The sequence below is a fragment of the Lineus longissimus genome, chromosome 3, assembly GCF_910592395.1.
Source record: "Lineus longissimus chromosome 3, tnLinLong1.2, whole genome shotgun sequence".
In the NCBI taxonomy this organism is placed as follows: domain Eukaryota; kingdom Metazoa; phylum Nemertea; class Pilidiophora; order Heteronemertea; family Lineidae; genus Lineus; species Lineus longissimus.
Genome location: NC_088310.1, coordinates 27508658 through 27526469, shown reverse-complemented (window position 1 = coordinate 27526469; position 17812 = coordinate 27508658). Strand labels below are relative to the sequence as shown.

Here is a 17812-nt window from a genome sequence, read left to right as displayed (position 1 = left end):
TTCGTCCTCCCGGTAGAGGTGGATTTGGTCAAGCTTAGCGGGTTACCTGGAAATGTAGTCCCTCTAATCCCATCTGTCGTAGCCATATTAAAAATCACTCCACCAGACGATGATGTGACGAGGTCGCGCAGGTGGAAGAGTAAACCATCCAACATAGTTTTCCACAAATAATCGTATATTTCAATATCTGTGCATACATTACTCTCCATATATACTCTCCGTATTGATATAGCGCAGATGAAAAATGTTTGAGGCTAATTTTGACGTTTAAATGACTTTTTTTATATATATGATCAAATACATCAATGGCGGGTTAGTGCTGAAGTTCGAGTCGATTCAAAAACAACGCAATCTCGTTTATCGCGATATATTGCGAGAGTTGCAAAATTGCGAAGTTTTTCTTTATTTCGTACATTAAAAACCTGTTTTCTGGTATATAAGCGTTGTAATCATGCCGCCAACTATACAGTCATCACGAAGAGATGACACAGAAAGATCAAAGCGAGGAGAACGTCGGTGAGTTTCTTCTGCAACTTGTGTAATATGAGGTTTATTTGTTCTCTTAAAAATACAATCAAAATATAGGCCTAGAGTAGGCCCTAGACTTAGAGAGGTTTAGAAAAGAACGTGTAACTGTAATCGTACTCGGAAGATTGTTACGTTTGGGAGGTTTCAACTGGAACAAAGAGTCACAGTGGCTTATGGCATTGTCCGAAGTCCATGCACTTGACTTAGGCCTTCTAACATGTTCTGAGTGTGCGCATTTGAATATTTGATTTGTTATGGCTCCGATTCCTTTATCTTTGTCGAAAAGCCAAAAGGCCTAGGCTATGTCTATAACTCTATTGTCTATGAGTATGAGACTTGGACTTGGACCACCACTGGAGTATAGAGATGTGCATGTCTCTTTGTTGTTTCATCTCCCAACATTAGGCCAATAGCAATAACAATAACATGTTCCTGTCAGTTTCATTCCTCTTCTGGTTTATTTCAGATCGGATCTGGTGTGCAAGGTGAAATACAACAATACTCTACCAGACATTCCATTTGACCCTAAGTTCATCACCTATCCCTTTGAGTCAAACAGGTGAGTTGGAAAAGTGCTGATAATGTGACAGATCTCATCAGTGCTCATTTTGCATTCATAGTCATTCCATAATATCATAGCAGCCTGATGCCTTTTTGGCTTCGTTAGTTCAATCTTACTCTTCTTCTCTTCAGATATGTACAGTACAACCAGACGTCACTTGAACGCTCCTATAAACATGAGTTACTCACAGAACACGATCTGGGAGTCCATATTGATCTCATTAATCCAGCGACTTACAAAGTTGATTACCATGGTGAGTAGGTCCTGGACAGTTCCAACATATTAGAGATTGTGTAATTTAGTTGTAATTTAATTGTTGCATTATGGCAAGTGTTGCTACAGTTTTCCATTTGAAATTCTTAACTGTAAAACTAGTTTGAAATATCAGTCTCCAATATTGTCAGTTATCATATGAGTAAGTGCTGGATTGTAAGCTAGAATGAATGCCTGGAATGGCGATGGTTTTAGAAAACATTCTCTTTAACATTTTGATTAAAATATATTTCAGCCCACCTTGACCATGAAGATGAAAGGCTATTGGATGAAGAGTCACAAGGACAGGCCGATTCAAAAAGGTGAGGACGAATGGATTGGCAATATTAGAATATAAGAGTGCTTGACCTGCAGTTGATGGTTTCCTTTTCAAAATGTAGTGTCTGACTGCCTCAGCATGTTGTGTTCTCTTCGGACCAAGCACCAAATTGTTGTGTTATACTTTCAGATGCATAATGTGGCCTACCACTACCAGTTATCTTCGCGTGACATTTTGGAATCTATGTCTTATTTCAGATCACGTCACCACAGCAAGAGCGTCTCATGGCTAAGAAAGACAGAGTACATTTCCACTGAATTTAATCGCTTCACACCACTTGCCGACAAACCAGAGGCCAGGATTGGTTATAATATCAAGAAACATTTCAAGGATGAAGACCTTTACAAGGACAGAGAAAGTCAGCTCGCAGCTATTGAGAAGACATTTGAATATGCCCAGACACCAGTGAGTTCTATATACGGCTTCAGGAGTGGTGTACGAGAGCACACTCAATTTCTTTTGTCAAAACACATCGTCTTCATCAGTATTTGCCCATCTGCATACAGGGATTTTGACTTCTAAGCTTGTGTGGTATAAGTCGCAGTCGATGTCACATATGTCCTGATCGTGTCATCATTTTGATTTATCAGGTAAAGTCTGTGTTTGTTTTGCAGATTACCAAACATTATAGCAAGCCTGGGGTTCATCCAGTTGACATACTGCCTGTTTTCCCAGATTTTGAGGTAAGTGAACCATCGACCGCCGTTACGATATTTTGATAAGACCAAAGATATATTTAGTAAGCTGGTATATTTTTGATAAGAACAGCTGTATGATGAGTTGTTTGAATTCTTATGATGTTTAATTTATCAGATTCAAGTTGGTAAACTAACTACATGTATATCCATGTTTATTCTTGCAGTTGTGGAAACATCCATGTGCTCAAGTTATATTCGACTCGGACCCTGCACCCAAGGGAATGTCTGTTCCAGCTCAGATTGATGAAATGTCACAGGCCATGATCAGGTATGAGAGCACCCCCTCTTTGCGAGACATATCAGTTTATTTGTAACAAGTAAAGTTATGATAGTTTTACTCCCCCAATTTTGATAGATGAATATGACATGACTGTTATCAGTTCAGGTTGCCCTTTAATTTGATTATTGAAGAAGTGTGGCGATTGGCTCAGAGAGCACACAGATGCAGTGTTTTTTGAAGTTTTGTGTAAGACGACTGTTTTACAACTGGAGAGTTTCTCCTGTTCTATTTCAGAGGTGTGGTGGATGAAAGCGGTGAGCAGTTTGTTGCGTATTTCCTTCCAACGGAAGACACGACCAAGAAGAGGAAGCGAGACACTGAAGAGGGCAAGGAATACATGTCAGATGAGGAGTAAGTATCTTGGCGGTGCTCATGTCTAAGTGGTCAAGGGCTTTCACAATACGATCGAGTACTCGGGTTTTGTCGTGCCTTGTTAATGCCAAGTGTCACAAAGGTGATCAACAAATTCTGCTTGTTCTTTGCCAGCTCCTCCAGTTCTTTCCAGGTGAATGACATCAGTCTCACATCTGCTGTGGTGTCACACTGCCAGGTGTTCTTTGGCCTTCCTCTGTTAGCTTCTCCTTGTTGATTTCAAGTCAGTCTTGCCTGGTAATGCGGAGATGGGCTTCCTCTGTTGGCCACCTCAGAGATTTAGTCAGCCCAATTTCATTCCAATCGCTCTGTATCCTTCAGATATGATTACACATTAGCCCGAGAATACAACTGGAACGTCAAGAACAAGTCATCTCGAGGATACGAGGAGACGTATTTCTTCGTAATCAAGGAGAATGGTGTCTATTATAACGAGTTGGAGACAAGAGTTCGTCTTAGTAAGAGAAGAAAGGTTGCCGGTGCTGGCCCAACACCATCTACAAGACTTATTGTGAAACACAGGTCATTGGATAAGAGAGAAGAGCACGCACAGGTAACACGCTTGTTTGATTTGTTTTGTAAGCTTGTCTTTGGACAGGAAGCCGAGCTAAATCAGTAACTGGATTTAGACCTCCCCAATTGAGCGGCAAACAAAGATGCAGCAGAGTATTGTTTAATGGTTTTTCTTTTTATGATGTGATTCTCTTTTGATTCACATTTTGTCTCCGTTCTTCAGGAAATCCGTTCATCTATGCTTGGTCCACCTGGAGAGGAAGAGGAGGAGGAGGAAGAGATGGAGCTTCCAGCAGGTCGGTACCAGAAATACAGAGGAGAATGACTGTCTCTGGCCCGGGACACTTCATCTGACAACAAAATTAAACATAATTATTCTTGAGTTCGAATGCATATTTGATGAGCAGGGTCCTCAACAGTAGTAAATTCTTAGCTGTGTTTTTGTATTCAGATACGCCATGAGCTCATAGTGCCCATTCTTATTGATGTTTTCATAACTTTTCAGGCGATGGGAATGTTGAAGATGACGACCTTGGAAGCTTCAAAAGTGGAAGTAGTCGGTCACGATCTGGATCAAGATCACGGTCAGGGTCGCGTTCAAGCTCTGGATCAAGGTCACGTTCCAGGTCAAGGTCAGGTTCAAGATCACGTTCAAGGTCAAGGTCTGGATCTCGTTCAGGGTCTGGATCCCGCTCAAGGTCAAGGTCAAGATCTGGATCCCGTTCTGGGTCTGGATCACGGTCAAGGTCAAGGTCAAGATCTGGATCTCGTTCACGATCCAGATCAAGGTCAGGATCACGTTCACGGTCAGGCTCCAGATCAAGGTCAAGGTCACGTTCCCGGTCAAAATCTAAATCCAGGTCCAGATCTCGTTCACGGTCCCGATCAGTGTCACCGTCAAGTGTTCGATCTGGTAGTCCAGCTGGCAGTGGGAGTGGTCATGGCAGTGGGAGTGACAGTGGCAGTGAGAGTGAGGCTGAGAAGGTCCATAAAGACGAGGAGGACATCTTTGGTGGCGGAAGCTCTGGTGCGGAGAGTGATTGAGCTCTTGTCAACACTGAACTGCATTTTGCAATAGACTTGGCTCTTTGCCTCATTGAGTTGTGTTCTGTAAGGAAACACTGCCCTATCAAAAACATGCATTTGTACAAACTGCAGAAAAAAAGTGAAGAGTCTGAAGTAAGCCCCGCCGAGCTAGATCAAATTAGGATATATATGGTGTTATTGAACTCAAGAAGTGCTCATTTCAGGCTTGTTAGAGAACATGTACATGTTGATAGACTGTCCATTTACTGGAAAGTTAGATTGACAGATGATAGATGTATAATTTGACAAAATACTCTGTAGAAGCTGCCTGGGATAATGAGTATATGTGAATATTCAGTCATCTTTATCAAGAACTTCCTGATGACTGACAAAATAATTCCTATTATGAAATTGAAAGCTGGATTGAATGAAAGCATGATTTAGATCTGACTATCAGACTGATCATATCATTACCCTTGTCAAGCTGAGTACAGCTAGTGGTGCATTCTTCCATCTTTCAGACCGGTATTACATCGATTGTTTAGAGTTGTCAGCATGGTAATGTGCAACATGTGAAATAAACTACCGATTTGCATAACTGGAATTGTTTTCATTGTCGTTTGACAAGACCTCAATGTTCACTCTCTGTAAGACACATCCATTATTGATCAAAAGAGGACATCGTTTGTAAAGATAGCATCATGGATTGACCAGTCTGAAAAATTCTGTGGTATCAGTCCACCAGAGTGCCAGGGTGCATACATGGTAACGGGCATCTTTCGAGGAGGCCTTCATGGCTATTCTATGGAGAACACACCTGGTTGCACATGCATGGTCAATGGCTTGGGGACACCTCCAGTCCTCCGATGATACGTCCATGGTCATGGTTATTGTCAAAAAGAGACCGCATTTGTCCATCTTAAGATGACACGTCCGTGGTCACGGTCACTTTCTAGAGTACACTTCCATGGTCAGTCTTGATGGCACATCCATGGTCTTGGCCAGTTGATAATGGACACTTCAATGGTCAGTCTTTAGAGGAGACATTCGATACATCCATGGACATGATCAGTCACACGTCCATGGTCAATCTCTCTAGCACATCCATGATCATGGTCAATCTCTCGAGCACATCCATGATCAAGGTCAATCTCTCTAGCACATCCATGATCATGGTCAATCTCTCTAGCACATCCATGATCATGGTCAATCTCTAGCACATCCATGATCATGGTCAATCTCTCTAGCACATCCATGATCATGGTCAATCTCTCTAGCACATCCATGATCATGGTCAATCTCTCTAGCACATCCATGATCATGGTCAATCTCTAGCACATCCATGATCATGGTCAATCTCTAGCACATCCATGATCATGGTCAATCTCTCGAGCACATCCATGATCATGGTCAATCTCTCTAGCACATCCATGATCATGGTCAATCTCTCGAGCACATCCATGATCATGGTCAATCTCTCAAGCACATCCATGATCATGGTCAATCTCTCTAGCACATCCATGATCATGGTCAATCTCTCTAGCACATCCATGATCATGGTCAATCTCTCGAGCACATCCATGATCATGGTCAATCTCTCGAGCACATCCATGATCATGGTCAATCTCTCGAGCACATCCATGATCATGGTCAATCTCTCTAGCACATCCATGATCATGGTCAATCTCTCTAGCACATCCATGATCATGGTCAATCTCTCGAGCACATCCATGATCATGGTCAATCTCTCTAGCACATCCATGATCATGGTCAATCTCTCGAGCACATCCATGATCATGGTCAATCTCTCTAGCACATCCATGATCATGGTCAATCTCTCGAGCACATCCATGATCATGGTCAATCTCTCGAGCACATCCATGATCATGGTCAATCTCTCTAGCACATCCATGATCATGGTCAATCTCTCGAGCACATCCATGATCATGGTCAATCTCTCTAGCACATCCATGATCATGGTCAATCTCTCGAGCACATCCATGATCATGGTCAATCTCTCTAGCACATCCATGATCATGGTCGTCAATCTCTCTAGCACATCCATGATCATGGTCAATCTCTCTAGCACATCCATGATCATGGTCAATCTCTCTAGCACATCCATGATCATGGTCAATCAAGAGAAGACGCATCCATGGTCAATCTATAGAGGTATCATCCATGTTCATGGTCAAACCAATAGAGGACACATCCATAGCCATGGTCAATCTATTGCCAATCTATAGGACACATCCATGAACAACCATATCAGGCCACACCCATTTGCCCTCAGAATGACACATCTGAGTTCCCAAGAAACTAAAATGATAATTGTATTGTAAAACATAGTTTTATTTATATCCAATAAAAGAATGAAATGCATACAATCCTATCAATTCATATAAAAGACAATGGCTGATCAGTCTTTGATAAAATGAATATGTACACTGGTGATCAATGAAATTTAGTTTATATACCAAAACTGAAGAAAAAGAATTGTAAACTTTAAAACAAATTTTGACTAAATTATTCACCTTTCACATTGTTCTTTTCATTGGAACAACGTTCGTTTAAAGGAATGTTCATCAATGCTGATACACCAAATTTTGGGAGTCACTATCACTTTGGAAGGGTATTGGAACTTTGAAGATCTCAAATCTTTAATTTGTAAATACTGACTATAAGTAGAAAGGCCTGTACACTGTACTCCCAGCTTCTTGATGCATCAAGAAGCTGCCCTATGTTCAGCATAGTTTGTCTTCTCACGCGACACCGTATAGATGTCCCTCAAGTAAGGACATAATATCCATCAAAAACTCAAGAGATCTTGCACAAGTCAGCAGGTGTAACATATCCACCAAGACCTTGAGATACCTGCTAAGTACTTCACCTGATCCCTGTTGTAGAAAAAGGAATGCTTAGTCACAGTTTCATACTGGTTTAGATGTAGTAGATATCGGTGGAAGTTGTTGCGGCGGTACAGACTCTGCATTTTGATTATCTCCAACAGAATCGGTCGTTATTGCCGATCGTTTCTTCTTCTTCTTTTTCTTACGCTTTTTATGTTTCACTTGGAGCAGGGCATCCTCTGTCTCCATGGTAACATTGTCCGTATTTGGCATGACTATTCCATTGAATGTCTGTGATTGGTTCATTTGATTTTGTTGTCTCTCGGATGGCACTGTTTCCTCCCCATTTTCCACATCCTCACCTCTCTCGCTATGAACAGGACTGTCATGCACCAAGGTCAACCCGTTCATGCTAAGTTTGGCCAAGATTTGTGGATTCCCGGAACCAACCCATCGCCGTTTCTTGACTTGATTGTTATACAGATAGTTCCCAGGTTCGCCATTGCTCATTGGGGTGATCTTCTTCCTGAAAGTATCGAAAGACAAATACTTAGGGATTTACAGCTTACTTTCCCATTGAATGAATCTGTCGTTTAGGTTTAAAGACTGTGTACTTGGATAATTTTGACAATTCCTGACAGATTTCATGATAAAACATGGCCTACTCACTTTTTGTGATACCTAAGGCATCCCACGACCACCAGAACAACGAGGAAGATCACCACGACAGCCGCTATCACCAAACTTGCAACAATGGTTGCATTCCCCGTCGTCAGACCGCCTGCAATAAAACAGTTACTTATCTTGAATAATTTTCAAACAAAACAACTTTTGAATTTTATAACTAAAAACTCTCATCTTTGGGTTGCATTATTTCCGTCACAGATTTTGTGAGTGACTCATTTCTGCAATCAAACCAGACGGATGTACTCTGGATGCTTCCCAAAACAATATTTTACACTCAAGACACAAAAATGTTCTGTCAATCATTACATTTTCAGATATTGCAAAACTTGGCTGAAGCTTTGGCTTGTTATATTGAAATCGGATATGATATCTGACTATAGTTCATTACAGTACTAATGACTCTTTGTCTTGGATTCACATGTCTACAAGGTAACTTTCATCACTGTCCAACAGTTCTACATTCTGAAGCAAAAGGAGTGCGTCTCTTTAGGGAAAAAGCTGGGATGCGCTGTAGTCATGCCTTCTGGGACAGGTGAAAAATGTGTCTCGATCTCTTATCAACATCAAGAGACATTTTCAATGATGATACACTGTAAAGTCCTGAATGGGTTATTGTGAAGAGAAAAACATAAGAAAATGAATTAAGAAGAAAGAAGTCTAAATTACAAAATACTTGTATTCCACAGGTATAGAGCTAAAATTAAATTCAAGTCGAAACAAAATGTTGACAACAAATTAAAAGGAAATTGTGACAAAAATGAAATGATTGGGGTACAACATCTAACACTGAAACGTTGTCATATAACTTGCCATCTTTTGTTGTTGCCTCTAATGTTGACGTTAGCACCTCAGATACAGACATTGTTTGGACGGGATCAGCAGTATTTACAAACAGGCTGGCAGTTTTTGTAATGAGAGCAGATGAGCTCGAGGATAATGGGGGATTGTCTATTGTGGTTAGGGGTGTGGTGTCCCCACCAGACGGGGAAGTGGTCGGGGAAGGCTGGATGGTAGGATCAGTCATCTCTGGAAGAAACAAAAGCCTTTATGAAAAACGGAGTTTGGAGAATAAGAATGCCCATTGCATTTCACTGTCCTGGGAGGATGCACAAGGAAAAGGTTGGGTTACCTGGCCAGAATTTAATAACAGTAGCACTATCCTCCAGCTTTACCTAGTGACTCACTCACTATCTCAAAGCTTACATGGAAGTAGCACTTGACTGTCATCAAAGACACATCAAACTCAAGTCAGACTGATCTCAAGCTTCTATCTGTCTTCTCAGTAAAACGCTGCACAAATAAGCAATGTTAGTAGCTGCGACCTGCGCTAGAGCCATGACAACACAATGACTGTGGATGGAATGGAGAAGATTGGTTCAATCGCTTGTCCTGTTGTCAATGCTCCACGGCTGGTCACAGCGACTAAAATCCCACATTGCGCTACCAAGTGAGCAACAATGGGCGATATGAATAAAGACAAGTAAATGCTTTTACTACAATTTTGTACAGAAACGCCTAGTGTAAATGTACATGGAGTTTTAGATAAAAGCATTTGCTGGTCTTTATTCATATCACCCAATGACATAAAGTAAGAAAAGAATCCTTTTTTACCATCAGGAGACCCTGTTACATTTCCTGACAGATCAGTTTTTGATGGATTGATGACAACTGTAGTTACAAGTGAAGAGAGTGTGGTCAATAATGCTGTGCTATTTCCAGGGCTTATACTGGATGTGACTGTGCTATTCCCAGGGCTTATACTGGATGTGACTGTGCTATTCCCAGGGCTTATACTGGATGTGACTGTGCTATTCACAGGGCTTATACTGGATGTGACTGTACTCGTGTCATTGACAGGAACAGTACTGTTGCTAGAGCTGGTGGTGCTGGATTCTGGAAGAAAATAAGACATGCTGTTCTGGCGAGTGAGTAAAAGAGAAATCACCAATGGGAGTGCCACAAGAACCTGTACCAGTACTGGTAGTGTCTCTTCATACTGGATCTGACATTGATGCCCCATTGATGTGACACCAATGCGGGATGCCATTGTTTGACGTAGAATGTATGCCATGAGGTGAATGTGACACTGATGCCATTCGTGGATGTGACACCAATGCCATCTAGGCATGAATGCAATGTGACATGAATTCCAAAGATGGGGGGAATACTAACTACCATCGGTTCTGTTGGTAATGGTTGAATTGGTTGTGGTACTTTTTGTGGCAGTGGTTGTTTCTGGAAGCACATGTTGCGTGAAATGTTCTACACATGATGTTCTGATTTAGATCAAAACTTTGACAAATCGTTAAATCAGTAATTTGCATTCCATTTCTAATCTAAGTTCTTCAAGGAAGCAATTTTAAGGAATCATAAACTAGAAGATATTTCAATTATATCCTCATTGATTTAAACCGCCATTCACCTGATATGTTAAGAATGTCAATAATTGGTCAGCCAATTCGAATGTAAAATGATCTCATTTATTATGCATTCGACAGAATAAAACATTCTTGTTCAGACAAAAGGTTTGCAGTTATTCTAATCTCAACACTAAATGTTTGCTGGTAAAACCAATTATCAACCCTTTCAATCTCATATTCAATAGACAGCCTGCGTTGAAGAAAACTTTGAGTTTTTTATTGCCAAGATGGACATGACGTGTTTTAAACTACTAATATTAAGAAAAGCCCCAGCCATTTTACTCACCTATGATTGATGATGTAGATATCCCTGCAACTGTAAAGAGACAAAAAGATAAACATCAGTCAAGAAATCATATCCACCAAAAGATGTATAGTGGCAAAACAGGCCTTTTACCCCTGTAATGACAACATTGCTTAAAGCGAACTTGAACCGCCAAGCCAGTTCGTATGACCTCGTTTTCATTTCCCGCGTATCGGGTGATCAGAACGAGGCATGAATGAAACATGGCGCCTAGCTGTCAATCATTCAGTGACGTCACTACTATGGAATTTACTACGAAAATTCATGAATGAAAGATCGCATGACTCACGTGATTCTCACATGATTCTCAATAATAACAAATTGAACTGCGCATGCTCGGGCACTGGGGGCGGAGCTACAAATCTGAACTCGAATAGGAAGTTGGAAGTTTGACTTTCTCGGGCGGTGAAAGTCGAAAAGTTGAATAAATCGCTCGGCGGTTCCAGTTCGCTTTAAGAGTGCACATGGACAGAAGTGTTTAAGACAGTATTAGGTCCTTCTTAACGCGTTATAGGGAGGATGACACAGATGGATTTAAGTGCACATCGGGTATGTGAACTTCAACTCAACACTACTGCACCAGCTGTATCAAGGAATGGTGGTCAGCAGCGCTCCTCAAAGATGCACACAGTATATCACATGCACATGTTAATCACAACCTGGTGCTCCTGTCGAGGCAAGAAAAACGATGTGCAAGGACATAACCTACCATATGAAATCACCAACAGCACCGAGCAATTTCTCCTCCAACACAACATAAACAAACCATCACAGTATAAACAAGACACACAACGACCCTCCTGTCTCAAAACCGCCAACGAATATCAAACAAGTTCTGTTGCCATGACAACCACAAGTGTGAGAATTTTACTGAGTCACATGACCCCACAGGTAATTGATTTCTAATAAACAGGTGGAAAGAATAAAAGCAACAAACTATAGTGAAAGTGAAAGTGAGGTCCAGCAATATCACCCACCACTTTGACAGGAATTGCAAACGTCCACAGATAGCCATGGCAGAAGACTCAGTAGAAGGCCTGATGGTTCTCAGTGATATATTTCTACCCTGAGGCATCCAATCCAAGAGGCATGAACGCCCCACACCATGTGTGGTTGGTAAACATCAGCGCCAAGGTATCCTGAGCTGTGTGTGGTCTCTTTACTTTGGGGATACTCACCTCTACTTGCCCTCTTGAGGGAGAAGTGAGGATTTCTCCAAATCTCATTGTCGTGACACATGGGATGCAAATTAGTACCTTTACACCTTATCCTTTAGTGATATAAAGGTTATGATTGCCAACTATTCCAAGAATTGATCATGTCAGTGGACAATTGGTAAATGCTCTAGCTCTCTTGAAATTCAATATAAAAATCCATGGAAGCATGAGTTGATAAAGACTAGTCTTTAGGAGAAGACACTCACCAAAAGCATTCGTCAATCGATCTGATATGACCGATGTATAATACCCCCAGGTATATGGCACGGCTTAACCCGCCGGCCATGAGGGAATTCCTTTATGGCCTAGTGGTTGGCGCGTTGGCCCCAGAGTGGAAGTTAAGCAATGTTGAGCGCGGTCAACCTTTGGATCGGTGACCGGCGCGTACAATACATCTGGCAGACCTTCCCATGCGATGCGAGCTCTGGATTTGTAGTTCGGTACTGAGACGCATGAAGCGCTAAGTAGGATCGCGGACGATCCATCTCTGTCCGAAGGGGGGAATGATGTATAGTACCCCCAGGTATATGGCACGGCTTAACCCGCCGGCCATGAGGGAATTCCTTTATGGCCTAGTGGTTGGCGCGTTGGCCCCAGAGTGGAAGTTAAGCAATGTTGAGCGCGGTCAACCTTTGGATCGGTGACCGGCGCGTATAATACATCTGGCAGACCTTCCCACGTGATGCGAGCTCTGGATTTGTAGTTCGGTACTGAGACGCATGAAGCGCTAAGTAGGATCGCGGACGATCCATCTCTGTCCGAAGGGGGGAATGATGTATAGTACCCCCAGGTATATGGCACGGCTTAACCCGCCGGCCATGAGGGAATTCCTTTATGGCCTAGTGGTTGGCGCGTTGGCCCCAGAGTGGAAGTTAAGCAACATTGAGCGCGGTCAACCATTGGATCGGTGACCGGCGCGTATAATACAACCGACATTTTAGTATACTTGATGATACTTAAAAACCTGTTGCCTCACAACACACAATAGGCTGAACAAACCCAATTTAACCACACCATATTATTTATTGATTATTCCTGTCATCCATTATCTTTTTTTAAGACCAACCAAAAATTCATTATCTTTTTACATGGAAATAGCAGCAATCAGTATTGCTGGTGTTGAGTATGAGCTTTGTGTCATCAATATATGCCACTGGAACTCAATCGTCTGCTGATAATGTGATATCATGAAGAAGAACAGCCTTGTGACTGAAGAATGCCGTTAAGCCACTCAGGGTGTTCTAAATGCAGGGAATAGACTAATCCGGGGAAAAAGATGTCGTGTGAAAAAACCTTTCTGATCTTGAATTTCAGTGAAATACAGAAAAGCTTCTCTAGGCCACCCGTGAGACTGATGCTGTCGTTCATAGCGACGTGTCCTGATTACAGAGATCAAATCATTAGAGAAATGACCCATTCACAACCAAAACCACTGTCCTGAATAGAGAGGGAGTCCTGTTTACAGAGGTGTCCACCAAGAGAAGTTCCACTGCACTTCACCACATTTTTAAGGCAAGAAAGGCATCGCTCATAAAATTTGCATTATCTCCCAACACTCAGTCAAAAATTGGTCAATCATGCTCATAAAAACAATCCGATCGGAAATTGTAATCACTGAGCATTCCTCATATAAAATCGGAAATTAACAGGAACTGGTACCAACAGTAAAAATACATAAATTAGGGGTAATTTGTATCACAAATATGCATCCCTAACTTTTGAAAGGATGGTGGTCAGTAATTGATTGGTGGGTAAACAACACAAGCATAATGTATGACAACAGTATGTTAGCGTTATTAACCCTCGTTAAACAAGGCTTTGAAGAAGCTAATGAGTCAACCCTTAGTTGGATTGGTAGAATCCGCGGGGGGGGGGGGCAAAGTAAGTATGGGTCATTAAAAACTCTGGGGATTCCTCTAGCACTAGCAGTTGAAAAGTTACTTACCTGAAGAACATCCTGCAGCAATTTCATACTTAATGTCATCAGATTTAATTTCGAAAAGCCACGTTGGAACAGGAGGTCTCGGTGGACATATAAACGTTCCTGGATCACAAAGGTTCTTTTCAAGTTCACGAAACCGTGCCTCTATACTCTCTAAGCTACTGTACATCTTGTCATCAGGGGCTGGTTAGGCAATATTCTGAAATGAAAAATAATGACAGCCATTCAATTATCGATTGATATACACTCATGACAGTCATCCAGAGTTTCCTCAGGATGGTAAAATGGGGGCTGTTATTTCAGTTGTGCACTCAAAGTCTAAATCTGGTTTAGGTCCCTTCACCTGTGATTGTGCACTATAACAATGCTAATGGTTTGCTCCCTGAAAGTCTGAATTATATGATTGATCGTACCATAAGGTATGAAATACATGAAATACTAAGGGTTCCTGTTTATTTGGCCCAAACTTTATAATAAGTCTGTAAGTAAATAAAATTTGAAACCACCAACTGCTCCTGAAGAAAACTTGATGAAAGCCTGATGAAACCTGGTGTTATCACTATCTTACAGAAAAAGCCATCTCATCAACTGATATACATGATCAAGTTAACAACACCTTCTTTATAAATAGTGCTCCATGGAAACCTTATCGAGGCACTGCCATTTCATCTCACTAAATCAACTTGTTCTGCGATAGGCCATATTGATAGAACAATGAAAGGCTTTTAATGTACTTGTGTTCTGTGATAGCTTTTTTATCGCCAGGAAAACATCAGGCCTATTACATTCTATCTTTAGGATTGAATTAGGAGGCTTGCCTCAATCAGTCACATGGCCAAATTAGATAATATGTCCACACAGGAACTTTGCGATGTAAGGATTTCAGACAGCCATAGAAAAATGACCCAAGGACTGCAATGCAAAGACTATCAAACAAAGATTTCGTTAAAATAAGGTAACTCACCAAACACCTGATTCGACCACTCTCTTCATGAGCCGTAACTCTAGTCTCACAGAACAGGATGTGAGTCATACCATAACTCCCAAAATATTCAACAGTCATTTTATTGGCCGAAACTCAGCTGAGGTTACTCTTGTTATCTTATATATACACATATAGGTTGTGACATATAGAGAAAGTTCAGTTGGACAACAATCTTGAATGGCAATTGAGACGTTGAGTATTAAGGTCAATTGGGTCTTTGGAGGATTTGACCCGTCAATCACAAATTCAAAATAACTATGCAACGCAGTACCCTACTCTGAATCTGGACATTGTAGGACCGCATTGATGTATTAGCAGAGATCAGTTAGAACCCACTCGGTACTTGTGTTGATGTCCTTGGGCAAGCATCTTGATGACATACAAGTTCTGAGATGGCAAAATCCCTTGTATGCCCTCATAGAAATTGCGGCCATTAGAGTAAGGAGAGAATAGTTGGACTTGGCAAGAAAGGTGTTTGGAAAAACCTGATCTCTTACTAGGGTATGAGGAATCGTCCAAATCAAGCAGTGGGGCTGGAAGAAAGTCTCCTGCACACCTATCCAATTGAAATCATAACAAAACAGATTCTTGAAATTCTCCTAAAATGTGATTTGTGACTTTTATGAACCTATGAGCCCAAGTAACCTTTCCTATTATCCAAAACAAACCTTTAAATAGTCAGATGGATACGATAGTGGACCTGAACCGTGAAACTTCTCATAAACTCAGAGAAAACTTACCATAACTTTATTGTATTGCAAACTCATTCCAAGAAAGCAAGTAGTTTTGAATATCCTGTGTCCAATAGAGCTATTCCTTGAGAGAACAACCCTAACCCAACGATTCTTTCAAACAGTCAGTACACAATGGTGCCTCGGAGGAAATACAGAGTATAGTACAAGGTAATGGTGGAACAATATCATAAATTGATCATAATTACATTTGATAACATAATGATCTCCAATACAAAGCATAAAGTAATGGAGTTATGGAGTTATTACTTTTATCAGCGCTGCTGCTCGTACTGGAACAAGTGCAATTTCAATATCTGTGTTGGACTGGGACAAATATGGCCAGTTGAAGCACTTATATATCACAAAACATTCGTGGATGACACATCGCAATTGAAAAACATATAAAAATGTACTTAGCATAATTGGTTGAAAAGAGGAACTTCATACTCCTTGCCTTTAGTATGCCTAGATGATAATGACACATATTATATAGCTGTATTCCTTCGGTTAACAACAGTTTGAGGGAAGTGAAGGGTTACAATAAGACTGTATTGTCTTCTCAGTGCCAGTGGCTCTTTTCTTTTCTCTTCAAATGTAAGATGCTCATTTCTGTAGTTAACCAAAGGTGCATGTAAAAACCGATAAATCCTAGCCAATGGCCCAGGGGAGCCATGTGGTGCCACTAGGATGATGAATTTCAGGCCCTACCTGAATTTGCACTGATGAAATAGTTCCTTCCAAATGCCCCACTGCATTATATTCGAACATTGCCCATAAACTTCGATAAGGATATTGATTAAAATGAGATAAACATTTTGTCACATTATTATGTGCACACTGACATCATTGTAATTAAAATCCAATTCGTTGAATCTGAAGCTGATATGCCTATATCAAGTTCAGATAATGTTAACCACCTTATGACCAAAATGGCTGGCCACTATATGAAACCTAAGTTGACTGTCAAACATATGTCAGGAATGGATCCAGAGGGGGCAGAAGGGGCATACAACCCCCCCCCCCCCCCATTTTGGCAGACAAACTATTTTCATAAGTAAATAACCGCCAATTTGTTTCCAATAGAAAGCTGACCATCATTTATTGACTGAAATAATTGAGACAATCCATTTGGAGAGCATTTAATCTGTTTCCCGGGTGTCCTGCATCATTCACCGAAACATTATCTGAAAAGAATGTTTTTGCAAACAAATAGGGAAGCAAATAGTTGACAGTGTACCCACATTTATTTGAAGTTATGATGGATGATGTCTTCTTGAATTTTGAATCTTGTAATTCACTGCGACGGGCTTTTTTGCTTCTTGGCACAGTTGGGTCTGACGATGATGAGGAAAGTTAGGGATGACCAGTAGGCCTATATATTAGTATATTACATTGGTCCCATGCATCACTTGTCATATGACATGCATGACCTACCATTTACTCACATTGTCTTCAGTTCTTAGATTGATTCTAGCCCAGGCAGATACTAGCTATCATCATGATCATGACATGAGACATTTCAAATAAATAAGCTTTGTAAAAACCATGCTAACTTACCCATCCCAGACCCATGCCTAGTCATTCCTTGTTGAATCATGGAATCACTCCAATTCATGAATGATTGAATGAAATTATGATTAATATGAATTGGTCTTCACCATATTCTTCATTTCTGGGAAGGTACAAGTGACACTTGACAATAACAAGGCCTACTGACTCAGCATGAAATGTTGGTAAGCAGTGCCACGCTTCATTCATATACTTCCTGGTTTTTAAATTGTCTTGGACCCATTTAATGCTGAAATTGACATACACTAGACAATGTGCTGTTAATTGATCCAATTAACCTGGACACAAGGATAGTTAGTTATCTTGTCAAACAATAGGAGGATGCTGGGTCTTGCAGCGCCATCTGTAAAGTGACAGCTACACTAAAGATGCAGGATGAGGATGGAGTGGAGATCCAATGTTGATGAATATTTTGCCGTATTTGCATCCTAATCCGTCATATTCTCGACATTTGATTGTGATCATCATATTCAGAGACTTTTCTACAATTGCATAACACCTCAAAATGTGCAGCAAAAGCTAAGGTAATTCGAT

The 17812-nt window shown here is 41.0% G+C and overlaps 3 protein-coding genes across 19 annotated transcripts in view; 2 read left to right on the top strand and 1 right to left on the bottom strand.

The window, feature by feature from the left end:
- Positions 1 to 369: 369 nt before the first annotated feature.
- On the top strand, positions 370 to 5175 carry LOC135485262 (RNA polymerase II-associated factor 1 homolog). The gene is made up of 11 exons (XM_064767110.1): positions 370 to 516; positions 995 to 1087; positions 1222 to 1343; positions 1599 to 1665; positions 1880 to 2087; positions 2297 to 2365; positions 2545 to 2648; positions 2895 to 3011; positions 3354 to 3585; positions 3769 to 3841; positions 4051 to 5175. Exons 1-11 carry the CDS (start codon positions 452 to 454, stop codon positions 4587 to 4589), a joined length of 1689 nt encoding a protein of 562 aa, XP_064623180.1. The 5' UTR covers positions 370 to 451; the 3' UTR covers positions 4590 to 5175.
- Positions 5176 to 6902: 1727 nt separating this feature from the next.
- Positions 6903 to 17407, bottom strand: LOC135484508 (uncharacterized). 5 transcript variants are annotated; one of them, XM_064766051.1, is made up of 6 exons: positions 17267 to 17407; positions 13994 to 14189; positions 10814 to 10843; positions 9719 to 10000; positions 8090 to 8201; positions 6903 to 7946 (listed from the first exon to the last, which is right to left on the bottom strand). In XM_064766051.1, the coding sequence occupies exons 2-6, from the start codon at positions 14157 to 14159 to the stop codon at positions 7502 to 7504; spliced, it is 1035 nt and encodes a 344-aa protein (XP_064622121.1). In that variant the 5' UTR covers positions 14160 to 14189; positions 17267 to 17407; the 3' UTR covers positions 6903 to 7501. The 5 variants fall into 5 exon arrangements, with proteins under 5 accessions (XP_064622121.1, XP_064622124.1, XP_064622122.1 ...); XM_064766054.1 differs by lacking the exon at positions 17267 to 17407 and adding an exon at positions 16418 to 16499; XM_064766052.1 differs by lacking the exon at positions 17267 to 17407 and adding an exon at positions 15716 to 15932.
- A 247-nt stretch (positions 17408 to 17654) lies between these two features.
- Positions 17655 to 17812, top strand: part of LOC135484505 (protein unc-79 homolog) — a 33420-nt gene continuing 33262 nt past the window's right edge. For all 13 annotated transcript variants that reach the window (XM_064766048.1, XM_064766041.1, XM_064766036.1 and 10 more), the window contains exon 1: positions 17655 to 17802. The gene's annotated coding sequence lies outside the window, so the exon portion shown is untranslated. The remainder of the gene's footprint in view (positions 17803 to 17812) is intronic.

What these genes read in the sequence shown, in the direction of transcription:
- LOC135485262 (XM_064767110.1), top strand. Translation starts at nt 452, where the DNA reads ATGCCGCCAACTATACAGTCATCACGAAGAGATGACACAGAAAGATCA. An exon ending in GAATACATGTCAGATGAGGA is followed by an intron (nt 3,012 to 3,353) that starts GTAAGTATCTTG and finishes TGTATCCTTCAG; the next exon opens with ATATGATTACACATTAGCCC. An exon ending in AGAGATGGAGCTTCCAGCAG is followed by an intron (nt 3,842 to 4,050) that starts GTCGGTACCAGA and finishes ATAACTTTTCAG; the next exon opens with GCGATGGGAATGTTGAAGAT.
- LOC135484508 (XM_064766051.1), bottom strand. Translation starts at nt 14,159, where the DNA reads ATGTACAGTAGCTTAGAGAGTATAGAGGCACGGTTTCGTGAACTTGAA. An exon ending in TGCTGCAGGATGTTCTTCAG is followed by an intron (nt 10,844 to 13,993) that starts GTAAGTAACTTT and finishes GTCTCTTTACAG; the next exon opens with TTGCAGGGATATCTACATCA. An exon ending in ATCTACATCATCAATCATAG is followed by an intron (nt 10,001 to 10,813) that starts GTGAGTAAAATG and finishes ATTTTCTTCCAG; the next exon opens with AATCCAGCACCACCAGCTCT.